The 13,800-nt window shown below is 42.7% G+C and overlaps 1 protein-coding gene across 1 annotated transcript in view; it reads right to left on the bottom strand.

Moving 5' to 3' along the window:
* The window catches only part of TATDN2 (TatD DNase domain containing 2), a 25,437-nt gene that overhangs the window by 8,382 nt on the left and 3,255 nt on the right, over positions 1 to 13,800 (bottom strand). The window contains exons 4-5 of the mRNA XM_006758362.2: positions 6,334 to 6,831; positions 3,213 to 4,094 (exon numbers count right to left, since the gene is read on the bottom strand). Coding sequence (XP_006758425.1) covers positions 3,213 to 4,094; positions 6,334 to 6,831 — 1,380 coding nt within the window. The remainder of the gene's footprint in view (positions 1 to 3,212; positions 4,095 to 6,333; positions 6,832 to 13,800) is intronic.

Raw genomic sequence — 13,800 nt, 5'->3', positions numbered from 1 at the left:
TCAAGAACTTGCCAGCTACTCTGCTTGTAGGCAAATGCAACTCAATGCCAACATCCAACTAATACACTTCTAATTTTGGTGCCCAAGTTTAGATTTACATCAAGAACATGGCATCCTCTTCCTGCAGTGCTCTACAGAAATACCTTATCATCCTCACTTCTTCTACACACAGTTCAACCCTCCCCCTGCCAACAATTTATTTCCTTGAATTGCCATTTCCAATCCTGAATCCAATTTCACCAAGCCAAATGATACTTGCGAGATTCTACTTATCACCCTATGCTGTAACTTCAAGTTCAGTCAGCATGCCCTGGATAGCTCTATATGCAGATCTGATACAATGATTTAATAAAGGGAAAAGTTACTGTGAAATACTTAGCACATTTCCTGGCACACAGTAGGCATTCAATAAACATCAGCTATACAATCCTATATAATAAAAGGCTAATATGCAAATCGACCGAACCACAGAATGACCAGTAGCTATGACGTGCAATGACCACCAGGCGGCAGACACTCAACAAGGAGCTGCCCCCTGGTGGTCAGTGAGCTCCCACAGGGGGAGCGCCATTCAGCCAGAAGCCAAGCTCACAGCTGGTGAGCGCAGCGGTCGTGGCGGGAGCCTCTCCCACCTCCAAGGTAGCACTAAGGATGTCTGACAGACACCTTAGGCCCACACCCCACGGGCATTCCCTGAGGGCTCCCGGACTGCAAGAGTGTGCAGGCTAGACTGAGGGACCCCTTAAGTGCACGAATTTCATGCACTGGGCCTCTAGTTAAACAAAATGCTTCTCCTCCTCTTTCCAGTCACCTTAGTGTACCCATTTCTGAACTGTGATCCTCCTTCCATACCACACCTGCCCTGTGCCATAGAAACTAGATGGGAAAGCAGAATATTAAATACTTGTCTCACTTTCTTAAAAACCTATTTCTTCCTGTTTTCAGGTTTAGCTGTTGTTCCATTCATTTTTAGCTAATAAATCACTGCCTCAAGACAGAAATTGTAAACGTTCTTAGTAACAAAAAGGAACTCTGGCAAGAGATTATTTGAATGTACAAGACAAACCAAATTCTGAATTGAAACCTAATCACTATACTAGAAATCCATTCAAGTAAAAAACTGAAAACATTCACACACATAATTTCTTACCCACCTGTCTGAATGCAGACCAAGTCAAAATCATGCTGCTCAGAATTTAATAAACTTAACAGGTCCTAGCAAATTCGTCTAAAAGAAAATCCTTTGGAAACATCTTAAGTTGTTTCTTACGGAAATTAACTGTTAAGTCTGGCATGCTTACTGGCTGTCATGGACAACTATATTAAAACTGAAATCTCTATCTCCTAAAAGTGTACAAAGGTCTAGTCTTCTGCTAGAGCAGAAGGGCACCATACCTTCCTTGACTTTTTTCTTTGATCAAAAGAAAATTAAGAAACCACTGACTCTGAAAATTCCTTCTTTTAATTCAGATGCAAGTATCAATGGTGCACAGCATCAGTGAGCTGCTGAGGATGCCCCCAGTTAGATTGGGGACAGCACCAAAGAGAAAGCTGGTACCAAATTTGCCCAGGTTGGAATCCATACACGCTCACCAAGGCCTGAGCATATTGGGCGTGCAGACCCAGACTTAACAGGCATCAACAGAAAGGCAGCACACAACAAATTCAACCTGGCAACATGCATAGTGTGAGGGTCTTTCTCCTTTTCCTGCTCCTGCCTAAATCAGAAACTACTCATACCCTGCCAAATCTCCATGCTAAAAAGATATTGGGAGTAAAAAATATTAAAATGGTAATAGTTGTTATCTCTAGTAGAATGGGAAATTATCACCTTTATACATTTTTGTATTTTCCAAATATTCTACAATTGGGCATACTTAACTTCAAAATTAGAATAAAAATAAATTAAACGAAATTTGTTGCTTCCCAAGAAAGAAAATAAATGTTTTGATACATATCATTAGCCATAAGTCACAAAGTATCTATCAATTTCCCCCATCCCCTTATATAATAAAACTGAAAGAAATAGTTTGTGAAGAATTTGAGAAATGACAGATAGATGGTCTGGATAAGAGCAATTGTATTTTTAGAAATTCTAAATTCTTTAGTTCTAAAAAGACACCCCCACCCCCAAGTAGAAAAACCCTATGGTTAGATTTCAACAACTAAAAGAAGAATTAACACTGTAAAACAAGTGGCCCTGGCCAAGTGGCTCAGTTGGTTGGGCATCATCAGGGCACATACTTAGGTTGTGGGGATCAAACCCCACAGTGAGGGCGAGTATGGGAGTCAACCGATCAATGTTTTTCTCTCACACTGATGTTTCTCTCTCTCTCTGCTCTCTCTTCCCCTTCCTCTCTAAAAAAATATATAAAACATATCCTGGGGTGAGGGTTTAAATTAATTAATTAAAATTGTAAGCAAGCTGGCTGCCATCATAACATAGTTACTATCTGACCTGGAAGTTCATGACCAATAGACTACTTTAGTGTAAACCAATGGTCACTGACATTCTTCACCCAAGGAAGACAGCAGTACTTAAGACAGAAATTTGGGAAAAACTAGCCAAAATGTCTAAGATCACACCAAATATCATCTTTGTATTTGGATTCAAAACCCACTTTGGCAGCCATAACCGGTTTGGCTCAGTGGATAGAGCGTCGGCTTGCAGACTGAAAGGTCCCAGGTTCGATTCCAGTCAAGGGCATGTACCTTGGTTGCGGGCACATCCCCAGTTGGGGGGGTGCAGGAGGCAGCTGATTGGTGTTTCTCTCTCATCGATGTTTCTGACTCTCTATCCCTTTCCCTTCCTCTCTGTAAAAAAATCTATAAAATATATATTTTTAAAAAACCCCAAAGAAGTTAATAACTCCAAAGATATCAATCCATTTATTTAAAAAACAAAACAAAAAACACTTTGGCAGTGACAAGACAAATGGCTTTGGCATGATTTATGATTCCTTGTATTATGCAAAAAATAAAAAAAAAAGAGCCCAAACATAGATTTGCAAGAAAAGCCCATATGAGACTTCAAGAACAGAATGGAAAAAAGTCAGGGGAACTGCAAAGGCCAATGTTGGTGCTGGCAAAAATGAGCAGATTCTTCAGTGGCTTTATCTGTATAGATTTTTCGTGAGAGGATTAATAAACTAAGAACTTAAAAAAAACACACACACACAAAATTATAAGCAAACTAAAGAGAACCCCATTACCTTGTGCTGTTCTGGGACAGGTGTGGTGCATTTGTAAGAGTAATCCAAGCCCATTTCCCCAAATGCCACAGCCTTGGGATGCCTTAAGGCTTGCAAAAGATTTCTTTCTTGACTCTCAGTGTAGTAACGAGCAAAATGAGGGTGACAGCCAAAGGCCCCCCAAACCAGATCCTCTTTCAACAAATCCTCCCATAGGGAATCTGTCAGTGTCCTGGGATCACAGAAGTCAGAGATGCAGCCCTGAAATTCCTTAGGGAAGGAGGTGCTATAAATTTTCCTGAACTTGCTAAAGGTCCCTTTGAAAGACAACTTGGAATACAGCATATCCAAGTGACAATGGGTATCAATGAAACCCTCCTCTAGGTTTGGCTCTAGATGGCTCCTTGGCAGAGAGCTAGATGCATGTCCTTCATAAGAACGGGGTGGCGTCTCCTCCTGGAATGTTCTTTTCTCCTTCACCTTGTCTTGAAAGCTTCTAGAGAAATTATATGAGCGAGAATTCTGGGATCTGCCTTCCTCTGTCGCCTCCAAATCTCTAGAGGTGTTTTGGGAGCTCACTGTAGAGTTGGGGGAATAATCACTCACGAGGCCCCGGCTGCTCTTCCCAGCCTGCAATGTGTCACTGCTGCTGCTGCTCATGGAGGGGTAGCTAGAAGGCTTTCGACTGTTGGCCCAATAGCTGGCAAAATCACACCAAGGACTACTGTACAAGTGAGCCGGGTACATGACATAGTCAGTGGGGAAGGCAGAAGGCTCTGGAACTGCGGAGAGTTTCAGTGAGATGGGCTCCTCCTGAGAGAATCTGACTGTGGAGACCTCATCCACGTCGGACCAGTCACTTCCTGAAGAGGTGTGCTCTATCACCACCTCCCTTTCTTTAGGCTGCAGAAAAGAAGCAACAAAGGGTTAGCCTTCCTGTGTGAAGACAGCCTCCCACACTCTGTCATCTAGAGAACATAAGCTCTGGCTTGTTTTTTGGCCATGGTGAAGGTTTTGCATTGGCTCATTTAACTTACCTGTCACCTAGATTTCTTATTATTTCCAGAAAGTGAGCCAGGTTATAGCTATGAACAGTCAAATCAGGGATAAACTCATAATGCCATCCCTAAAGGGGATGCTGTATCTGCACTCTCTCTGAATGATCCCTCTTAAGAAAAACTGCTCTGTGTATTGGGGATATTAGAAAAAAACAGTGCCAGGAATCTCATCTCTAACAACACATTTCTAATACATTCAAAATGCAAAACCACACAGTTGAACCTGCAACCTGGGAATGTGCTCTGACCAGGAATTGAACCCACCACCTTTTGGCCTATGGGACAACGCTCCAACCAACTGAGCCACACCAGCCAGGGCCATTTTTGTGTTTGTTTGTTTTTAACATTTTTTAATTGATTTGAGAGACAGAAAGGGAGAGAGAAAAAAAATCAACTTGTTGTTCCACTTATTTATGCATTCATTGGTTGATTCTTATATGTGCCCTGACTAAAGATCAAACATGCAACCTTGGCATATCAGGACGATGCTCTAACCGACTGAGCTACCTGATCAGAATTTCAGTTGTGGCGTTGTAATACGTGTCTGCAAATTCTGACACTACTCCCCATTGAAAGATGGTGGTCTGTCCTTGAACCTGGGCCTTATTGACTTACTTGTAACCAACGGAGTGCAGTAGTGAAACCTCCAAGGGTAGGTCAAGCTGTAGCTCCCCCTGGTATCTCTCAGCTTGCTCCTCTGGGGGAAGTCAATCACCATATAAGAAATCATACCCATCCTGACCGGTTTGGCTCAGTGGATAGAGCGTCGGCCTGGGGACTGAAGGGTTCCAGGTTCGATTCTGGTAGGGGGCATGTACCTTGGTTGCGGGCACATCCCCAGGAGGGGGTGTGCAGGAGGCAGCTGATCGATGTTTCTCTCTCATCGATGTTTCTAACTCTCTATCCCTCTCCCTTCCTCTATGCAAAAAACCCATAAACTATATTTTTTTAAAAAAAGAAAAGAAATCATACTGGCCAAGACCACTGCTAGAGAGGGTCATACATAGGTACCAGCATCAACTGCCCAATGTGTGAGTGAACTTTTTTCTTATTATTATTATTTTTAGAGAGGGAGGAAGGGGGAGAGAGAAACTTCAATGCCTGACTGAGGATCGAATCCACAACCTAGGTATGTGTCCTGACAAGGAATTGAACCCATGACCTTCCAATCCATGGGACTATACTCCAACCAACCAAGCCACACCAGCCAGAGCTTTTTTTTTAATCCTCACCTGGGGATATGTTTTTACTGATTTTTAGAGCGGGAGAGAGAAACATCAATGTGAGAGAAACATCGATGGGTTGCCTCCCATACACACCCCAATCTAAGAATCAAACCTGCAACCTAAGGATCAAACCTGCAACTTAAGAATGTGCCCTGACCGGGAATTGAACCCAAAACCTTTTGGTGTACAGGACAATGCTCCAACTAACTGAGCCATCCAGCCATGGCTCACTCTCTCCTTCTTAATAGCAATGAAAGTTTATCTGAGTGTAAGTCTGCCCAAATGGAAGTTAATTCTCCAGACTCTCTTGCAGTTAGGTGTTGGCCAGGTTTCTAGATTTTTGTCAGTAGATATGAGCAGATACTATGTGGACAACTTATCAGCCAAGCTCTTAAAAGGGAGGGAGTGTACTTTCTTCTATTCTTCCTCTTGGCTGGATTGATCAATGTAATGTACTGAGTCCTGTCAGAGCAGTCATCTCAGACCACAGGACAGAAACTGCTGAGGAGCAGCAGAGCATCAAGACAGAAGGCGCCAGGGTCCCTGACACGGTGGAGTCATCCTCCTCAAGTCAAACTTCTATTTAATTTAAGCCACTGTTATTTTGGGTTTTGTACAGCAGGCAAATCCATATCCTAACAAACATATAAATTCCAAAAAAAGAAGATAGCACTAATCTGAGATTTCTTAATAACTCTAAAAGGTATTTTGGAAGAGAACCATCAATTTGTTGCCTGGAATCCTGAGTAAGTAAAGCACTGCTTTAATGAATAACAATTAGGCTCAAACCAGAAAGAGCAAATACTACATTTAATCAAGAGAACTAAAATCCCCATTCTCGGCATGAGCAAGACTCACCTTGTGGCTTTCTGAATGAGAGTCAGAATCATCCAAAAATTCTAGGGGTGGAGAGCGCTTGTCAATAATTGTCCTTCGGTCACCAAGTGGCTCCTCACTGGGTTTCTCCTGAGGGTCTATCACCACTCTCCTGTCACAGAGGCTGCCTCTCTCTAGCACAGCCTTTTTTTCCTCTTTCACTCTGACCTCTGGGGTTGCCTCCTTCTCTTTCTGAGGAGTAGACACAGTGACACTCCTGGCTGGTCCTTCTCCACGGTTGGGACAGTCTCCTGTGTCTGGTTTTGCCCTAGTGGCAGTCTCGCCCTTCCTTTTTGGCATTGACTTTCCCAGAATGCCCTGGATAGCCTTCAGGTAGATCATTGTAGAGCCTTGGTCTCGAAGTCTATCCCTCTTCTTTTTCTGAACCTTGCTTGGTTCCTCAATTTTATCATTTTGACCCTCAGCTTCAGCTGCAAACTCAGAGTTCGTGGAATTACGAGAACTATCTTTGGAATTAACCTGGAAGAAAACACAGATCATGAAAAGATCAGTTCATACATAAAGCACTTGGCAAATTAAACGCCAGTGGCACTCCACCAATCAAAGGGAAAGTGATAGTGGCCAAGACAAAGATTCTCTTTGAGTGATAGTTTCCATCCTATCCATTGCAAAAGGGATGAACTGCTGCTATTTCTTTTTCTCTTTTTTCAATCCTCATGCTTTTCTATTGATGGGAAGGGGAGGCGGAGGGGGAGGGGGAGAGGAAGAGGACCAGCTTTTATATTAATGAGAGGTGGAGGAGTGGAGGGAGGGGAGAGACATTGTGAGTGTGAAATATCGATTGGTTGCCTCCCACACACACTCCAACCAGAGATCAAACCTGCAACCCGGGTACGTGCCCTGACCGGGAATTGAACCTGCCACCTTTTGGTGCACAGGTTGACACTCCAACTGAGCCACACCAGTGTGCTGCTGTTTCTTAATGTTCTCACTTTCTCACACTTATCAGACAGCATCCTCGTACTGCAGTAGGAAGGAATGAGCTGAGAGAACAGTCTACTAACACTAGCTCCTTAAGAGCAAGGACTACCACATACTTCAGAACACACGCAGGCAAAACAAAAGTTTAACATTTTTGTACTGGAAAGGTCCCCAGAAACCAGATGACCCAATCCCACAACAAAGAGTGAAGGGACCACGGGCCCTGTGAAGAGTGAACGCCAATCTTCTGACTCCTGAGGGCAGTGTGCTTTCCACTATACCCCCAGCTTCCTTGAAGTTCTCTGCAAAATCCTTCCCCCAAATCAAAACCTTGGTTTTGAAAGGTACCTTGGTCCCAGGGTCAATCAAGAGACCTAGCCCCTCACCCCAAATCTCCTCAGAGATGAAAGTAAAGTCTCAGCCCCTTTCTTCTCTTCCCCTCCTCATGCAGCCATTACAGAGTCCACAAGAAATAAGCTAAATTACTTGCTCACAATATTAATTTGCTGTGACACTCAGATCTAGTCTAATCCCAGCCTGGCGTAAGAATGCTCCATAAATCTTCCCTGAGAACATCCCCAAAGCAGTGCACTCCAAACACCTGACTTGTGACCTGTCCCAAGGCAGCCTACAGCTCCTACAACTTGTACTTCTAATTCACTTGCATTAAATTCCTCTCAAACAATTAGTAAGAAACTCCACACTAAACTTGCTAATCCTTTTCCTCTACTGAGGAAAAGTAGAGTCCATGCAAGAGATGTCCATCAATAGGGAATGATTAAACAAATACAACTTTTAAAAAGAATGAGGGAGCTCTGATGTCCATGCTATACAGTAAGTAACTAACAAGCGCAATGTATAAATTCACATTTGAACAGACAAAAATGCCTTATATGTATATATTTGCAAACAAAGTCTGAAAGACCAATTGTTTCTTCTAATGGTTATCTTTGGGGATTAAGGGGAAAGAGGAAAAAGGGGCTTTAGCTCTTACTTTATATGCTTCTTGTATTATTTGAATTTCCCCCCCACCCCAAGAAGCACATATCTTTGTTTAAAAAAAATAAACCTTTGGAAATACAGGGTGTCCCAAAAAAATGTATTCACTTTGAATAATTCACTCCAATGGATTAAATCTGAAAAGAAAGAAACATCAATTAAGCTATCAAGACAGAGGTTTGAACTCGAGGCGTGCATGTGTGTGCATTTAAGATTTTTTTTATTGGTTTTTAGAAAGAGAGGAAGGGAAATGGAGAGAGAGTCCTCAAAAAGGAACATTTCCTGACCGGGAATCAAACCAGCAACCTTTTGGTACATGGGACCATGCCCAACCTACTAAACCACACTGGAGCTAAAGGCATATATTTTTAATGTGAACTCCCCAAAATTTTAAAATTTGTGAGGACCTAGCAGGCCACATTCAGCATATGGACCGACTTTTGCAAACCGTGGTAGAGAAGATCAGGATTGTACTTGTGGAAGTAAAAAAAAGGTAAGGGATATAATACCATAGCTTATATTTCCATATACTTAAAATTTACAGAGCTGCCCCAGCTGTTGCCCCTCCCCTTACAGAGAGGGACAGTGTCACATGAATTTTAAGTGGCAGAAGCAGGATTCAAATTCAAGTTCCCCCAGCACCCTGGAAACCAAGGGAGAATAGGGAAAATATGAAAGTTTAGAAGCAGTATCAAAGGCTGAGATGTCAAAGGCCATGAGGACCTAAGATCAATGAGGAAGAGTTTCAACAGTGGGTAGGAGGCTATAAAGGCCAAGATTAGGCAGAAAGTACTAGAGCAGAGACAAACACCTGACTTTGAAAAGGAGAGATTTAGCCCTAACTGGGTAGCTCAGTTGGTTGGAGCGTCATCCCATACACCAAAAGGCAAAAGGTTGTGGGTTCAATCCCTGGTTGGGGTGCTTACCGTACAGGAGGCAAATGATTGATGTTTTTCCCTCTCTCTCTCAAATCATATTTTTCTTTATTTTATTTATAAAGTCACAGAAGTAGAAGTGACCTATAGAAAAAAGTGGGCTCACGAATCAAGTTACTTCTAGAGGCAAAAGAAAAGACCCTTGGAGCTTAGGAGAGAAAAGAGTAAAGGTACGTAGGGGCGGGGGGTGGGTGTGGGGTATGGGGGAGACCCAGGAAAGGCTCAGGTGTGCTCCAGAGATGGAGAGTGCCCAGCCTGAACATTTTCAAGAGTTCGTAACAAGCTTCCTGCCTACTCCCTCCCATCGTTTCTCTACAATGAGCCACAAGTTCTAAAATCTGGCAATGTCACACCTCTGCTTAACACCCTTCAATGGCTCTGCATCTGCCTACAGAATGCATCCCACACTCCTGAGCATGACATTGGAAGCCCTTCCCAGGCTGCCCCCCAACCTTTCTTTGCCGCATCATTTCCCACCTTTCTTCATACAGCCAGGTGCCTGGGGAATGAAGAAAGATGCTGGAGAAGAGGGGAAGGAGGACCCACAGGAACCGGTAATGTCCCCAAGCACTGCAGACCAGCAGTATTTCCTGACACTTTTTGGACACACATTGTTCCTGTTGCCTGAAATAGCCTTCCTCCTTGCCCACCAGAACTAAAATGATACCTCTTCTACGAGAACTTTCCCTGGGACTTGTCACCCATTCCTTTGACCCTTGGTACTTCAAATATTGCTGTTACAACACTCCATGCACTGCACTATGATGAAGGCTTTTTTTCAGTCTGTCTACCATTGCCTTATTCTTTGCACATCTAGCCTCTAAAACAGACTTCCACCCAAGCACTGGACATCTGCTGAGGGAATATGCAAGAAATGGGTTACATGCAAAGAAAGCTTTAGCATTCAAGATCCAAGGTACACAATGGTTTCTTTTCTTTTCTTTAATATATTTTTATTGATTTCAGAGAGGAAGGGAGAGGGAGATAGAAACATCAATGATAAGAGGGAATCATTGATTGGCTGCCTCCTGCACGCCCTCTACTAGGGATGGGGCCCACAACCTGGGCATGTGTCCTTGACTGGAATCGAACCCGGGACCCTTCAGCCCACAGGCCGACACTGTATCCACAGAGCTAAACCAGCTAGGGCCACAATAGTTTCTTGTGTCTGGGCTGTGTCACCTTGCAGAGAGCACCACAGGGGAAGGATCTTGCCCTCTTCATCTCTCCATCCCTCACATCTAATGCTGGGCCAGGACAGAGCAGGTGCTCCAGAGGGCAGCAATGGAGAGAACCCTGCCTTTTAAGCCAGTCTGATCTGGCATTACACAGCTCTGCCGCATACAAGCTGCATGGACCTACTTAAGTTTTTTAACCTGAGTCTCATTTTCCCAGTGCCTTCACATAGTAGGTGCTCAAATATTTGTTAATCATATGTAAATATTTGTTAACTAATGTGCAAAGATAACACTACTTCACAAGCCTCTGAGAATTATGAGTCTATAGGACAAACATTGAGAATATTTGATCAAAGCCTATCACATTATGAATGCTCAAATTTTCCCTTCCACTCTTCCTTTCCTATTGAATATAAAATTGTATGTCATAATTAAGACTAAATTAAGGTAGGTGAAGGTGTTCATAATAGACACATTTAACTTTCTCTATAAACAAGGATCATCAGCTACCATTAGGATTTGAGAAAACCTCTCAATTGTCCTAGAGGTGATAAGGAACAAACAATGTGAGGCTGGCCAGCAGGACTCGCTATTGATTCCAAAATGCCCCAGTCTGGCTATGGTCTGAATGTCTCTCCCCTCACACCAAAATTCATATTGAAATTTGACCCCAAGATGATGGTACTAGGTGGAAGAGCCTTTGGAAAAAGATCAAGTCGTGAGAGTGAAGCCCTTAGAAATGGGATTAGCCCAGCTGGCATGGTTCAGTGGTTGAGCGTCTATGAACCAGGAGGTCACAGTTCAATTCCTGATCAGGGCATATGCCCTGGGTTCGGGCTTGATCTCCAGTGTGGGGTGTGCAGAAGGCAGCCAATGAATGATTCTCTCTCATCATTGATATTTCTCTCTCTCTCTCCCTTCTTCCTCTCTGAAATCAATAAAAATATATTTTCTTTAAAAATGAAATTAGTGTTCTTACCAAAGAGGCCCAAAATGACCCCTTCTGCCATGTGAGGACAAAATGAAAAGTCTGCAACCATGGAGAAAACCATCACCTGACCATGCTGGCACTCTGATCTCAGACTTCCAGTCTCCAGGACTGTAGGAAATACATTTCTGTTGTTTATAAGTTACCCAGTCTGTCGTATTTTGTTATAGCAGCCACAACAGGCTAAGACAAACATCTTCCCCTGGCTGGGGTGACATGGCTCAGTGATTGAGCATTGACCTATGACCCAGGTCACAGTTCGATTCCTGGTCAGGTCACATGCCTGGGTTGTGGGCTCGATCCCCAGTGTGGGGCATGCAGAAGGCAGCTGATCAATGATTCTCTCTCATCAGTAATATTTCTTTCTCTCCCCCACCTCCCTTCCTTTCTAAAATTAATAAATATATTTTAAAAAGAATCTTCCCCCTGAATATTCTATGACCTGGCACAGAGATCTCTGTGTTGAGGCCGTGGAAAGGGGGATGGAGGTAACCACACACAAAACCAAGTGTGTATCCCTCAAAGGTTACAGAGCAAACAGAAGAGCAGGTAATGTGTGGGTAGAAGAGTGCGGAGGGGACCTTGGAAGAACCTAGATAAGAACATGCCATTTTTTGTGTGCCCTTAGCTTGTCCTTACTAGACCAACAAGTTGGTCTGCAAAGAAAAGGGGTAAGAGGTACAGATTGAGGGGGAAGGTAAGAGAGGCATTTTGTAATTCATCAAGATCAGTGAAATACTGTATACGTTGTTTACAAACTCACTCTAGGGAGAGCCCTTAGCAGTGCTAGAGACAGACAATTAAGATTGATAATACAGTAAAACCTCAATATAATGGACAAATTCGAGCAAAGGGAGGTGTCTGTTAAAGTGAAATTCTATTATATATAATAAAGTTTTCCAAATGCATGTTAAAAAATTGATAAATTAGTTTTTACTTATGTAGACACGTCTGTGTGATTAGAATTAAGTATATATGAAAAGTTAAATTTCACAGAAAAGTTTTCTCTATGCATTACTGTAACTTTAAATTTATACTGAATAGGTCTAATAAACGCGTGCATTCACCAGTCACCTCGAGTGAACAAATGCACACGACTGAGGCGTGGGTTAGCGCACATCGGAATATCACCAACATGAGTTAAAACTCCTGCAGGAAATCACCCTAAGAGACAAGAGAACCGATTACCTCGGGGCAATGCAGTGAGATCATGCGCTAATCATTCACCAAACACTGCTTGCAAGCAATAGCTCTTCGATTTATATATGTAGACTACAGTTGTAAATATGTAATATTTATGTCAGCATAACTGCTACAGTGTTTTTTCCAACATATGGCCTATTTGCTAAAATTTGTTCAAAATAACTGAATAACAGAGAAATAACATATTCATATAATTATAACCAAATCTTGGTTAAACGCATTTTAAAATTACCAGGGTGTTAATTTTCACGTACAGACTGGACATTTTTTTTAATTAAATATATTTTTATTGGTTTCAGAGAGGAAGGGAGTACAAACATCAATGCTACCAGAGAATCATTGATCAGCTGCCTCCTGCACACCCCCTACTGGGGATCGAGCTGGCAACCTGGGCATGTGCCCTTGCTGAAATCGAACCCAGGACCCTTCAGTTCACAGGCCAACACTTTATCCACTGAGCCAAACTGGATATAGCATTTTTGTCCCTTAAATCCGAAGCCCATTAAGTCAAAGGTCAGAAAAATCAAGAATTCACTGTATCAACATCCTCATATTCTAACCTCACTCAGCATGAGTGATCTTTCAAAATGCAAAGCTGCCTTCCCTCTGTATAGAGTCCTGTATAAACTCGAATGGCTTAGAATAAAATCCAAATTCCCTTGGCTAATAAATCCCTGCAGCAATCTGCCCCCTACCTAGCTCTCCAACCTCCATTCTAGGCTCTTTGCTCCAGCATACCACATCATGAGACAGTCTCATGACTTCTCCAACCCTCCCAACAGACTGTGTGCTCCTCAGAAGCCATTTCCTGCTCCAAGACCCAACAGAGTGTTTGGCACACAATAACCGTAGATGCTTATTGACCGAAAGCAAGGCATTGATAAACCCAAAGACTTCTAGACAGGCCTGGACTACTCATTGCTCCATGGTTAACCATTAAATTGATTTTGGCAAAACAAGACCCTTTAGGGCTAAATGAGAGAAAGGTGGGTCCATACTAGGATTAGACCCACCTGGCTTAGAGGCCACCAGGGATGCAGCATACCTCAAAGACTAGTAATAAGCAAGGTTAACTTTCTGCCCCTCCTAACACCAGGCTTCACTCTATCTGTAATTGCCATAGAAGTTAAATTTAATCAATTGAGATACATATAGATATATTTTCTTTGGTTAATCCTCACCTGAGGATATTATTTTCAATGAT

This window comes from Myotis davidii, unplaced genomic scaffold, assembly GCF_000327345.1.
Source record: "Myotis davidii unplaced genomic scaffold, ASM32734v1 scaffold73, whole genome shotgun sequence".
Classification (NCBI taxonomy): domain Eukaryota; kingdom Metazoa; phylum Chordata; class Mammalia; order Chiroptera; family Vespertilionidae; genus Myotis; species Myotis davidii.
The sequence above is the reverse complement of the archived record's forward strand: the minus strand, read 5'-3'. Positions and strand labels throughout refer to the sequence as shown.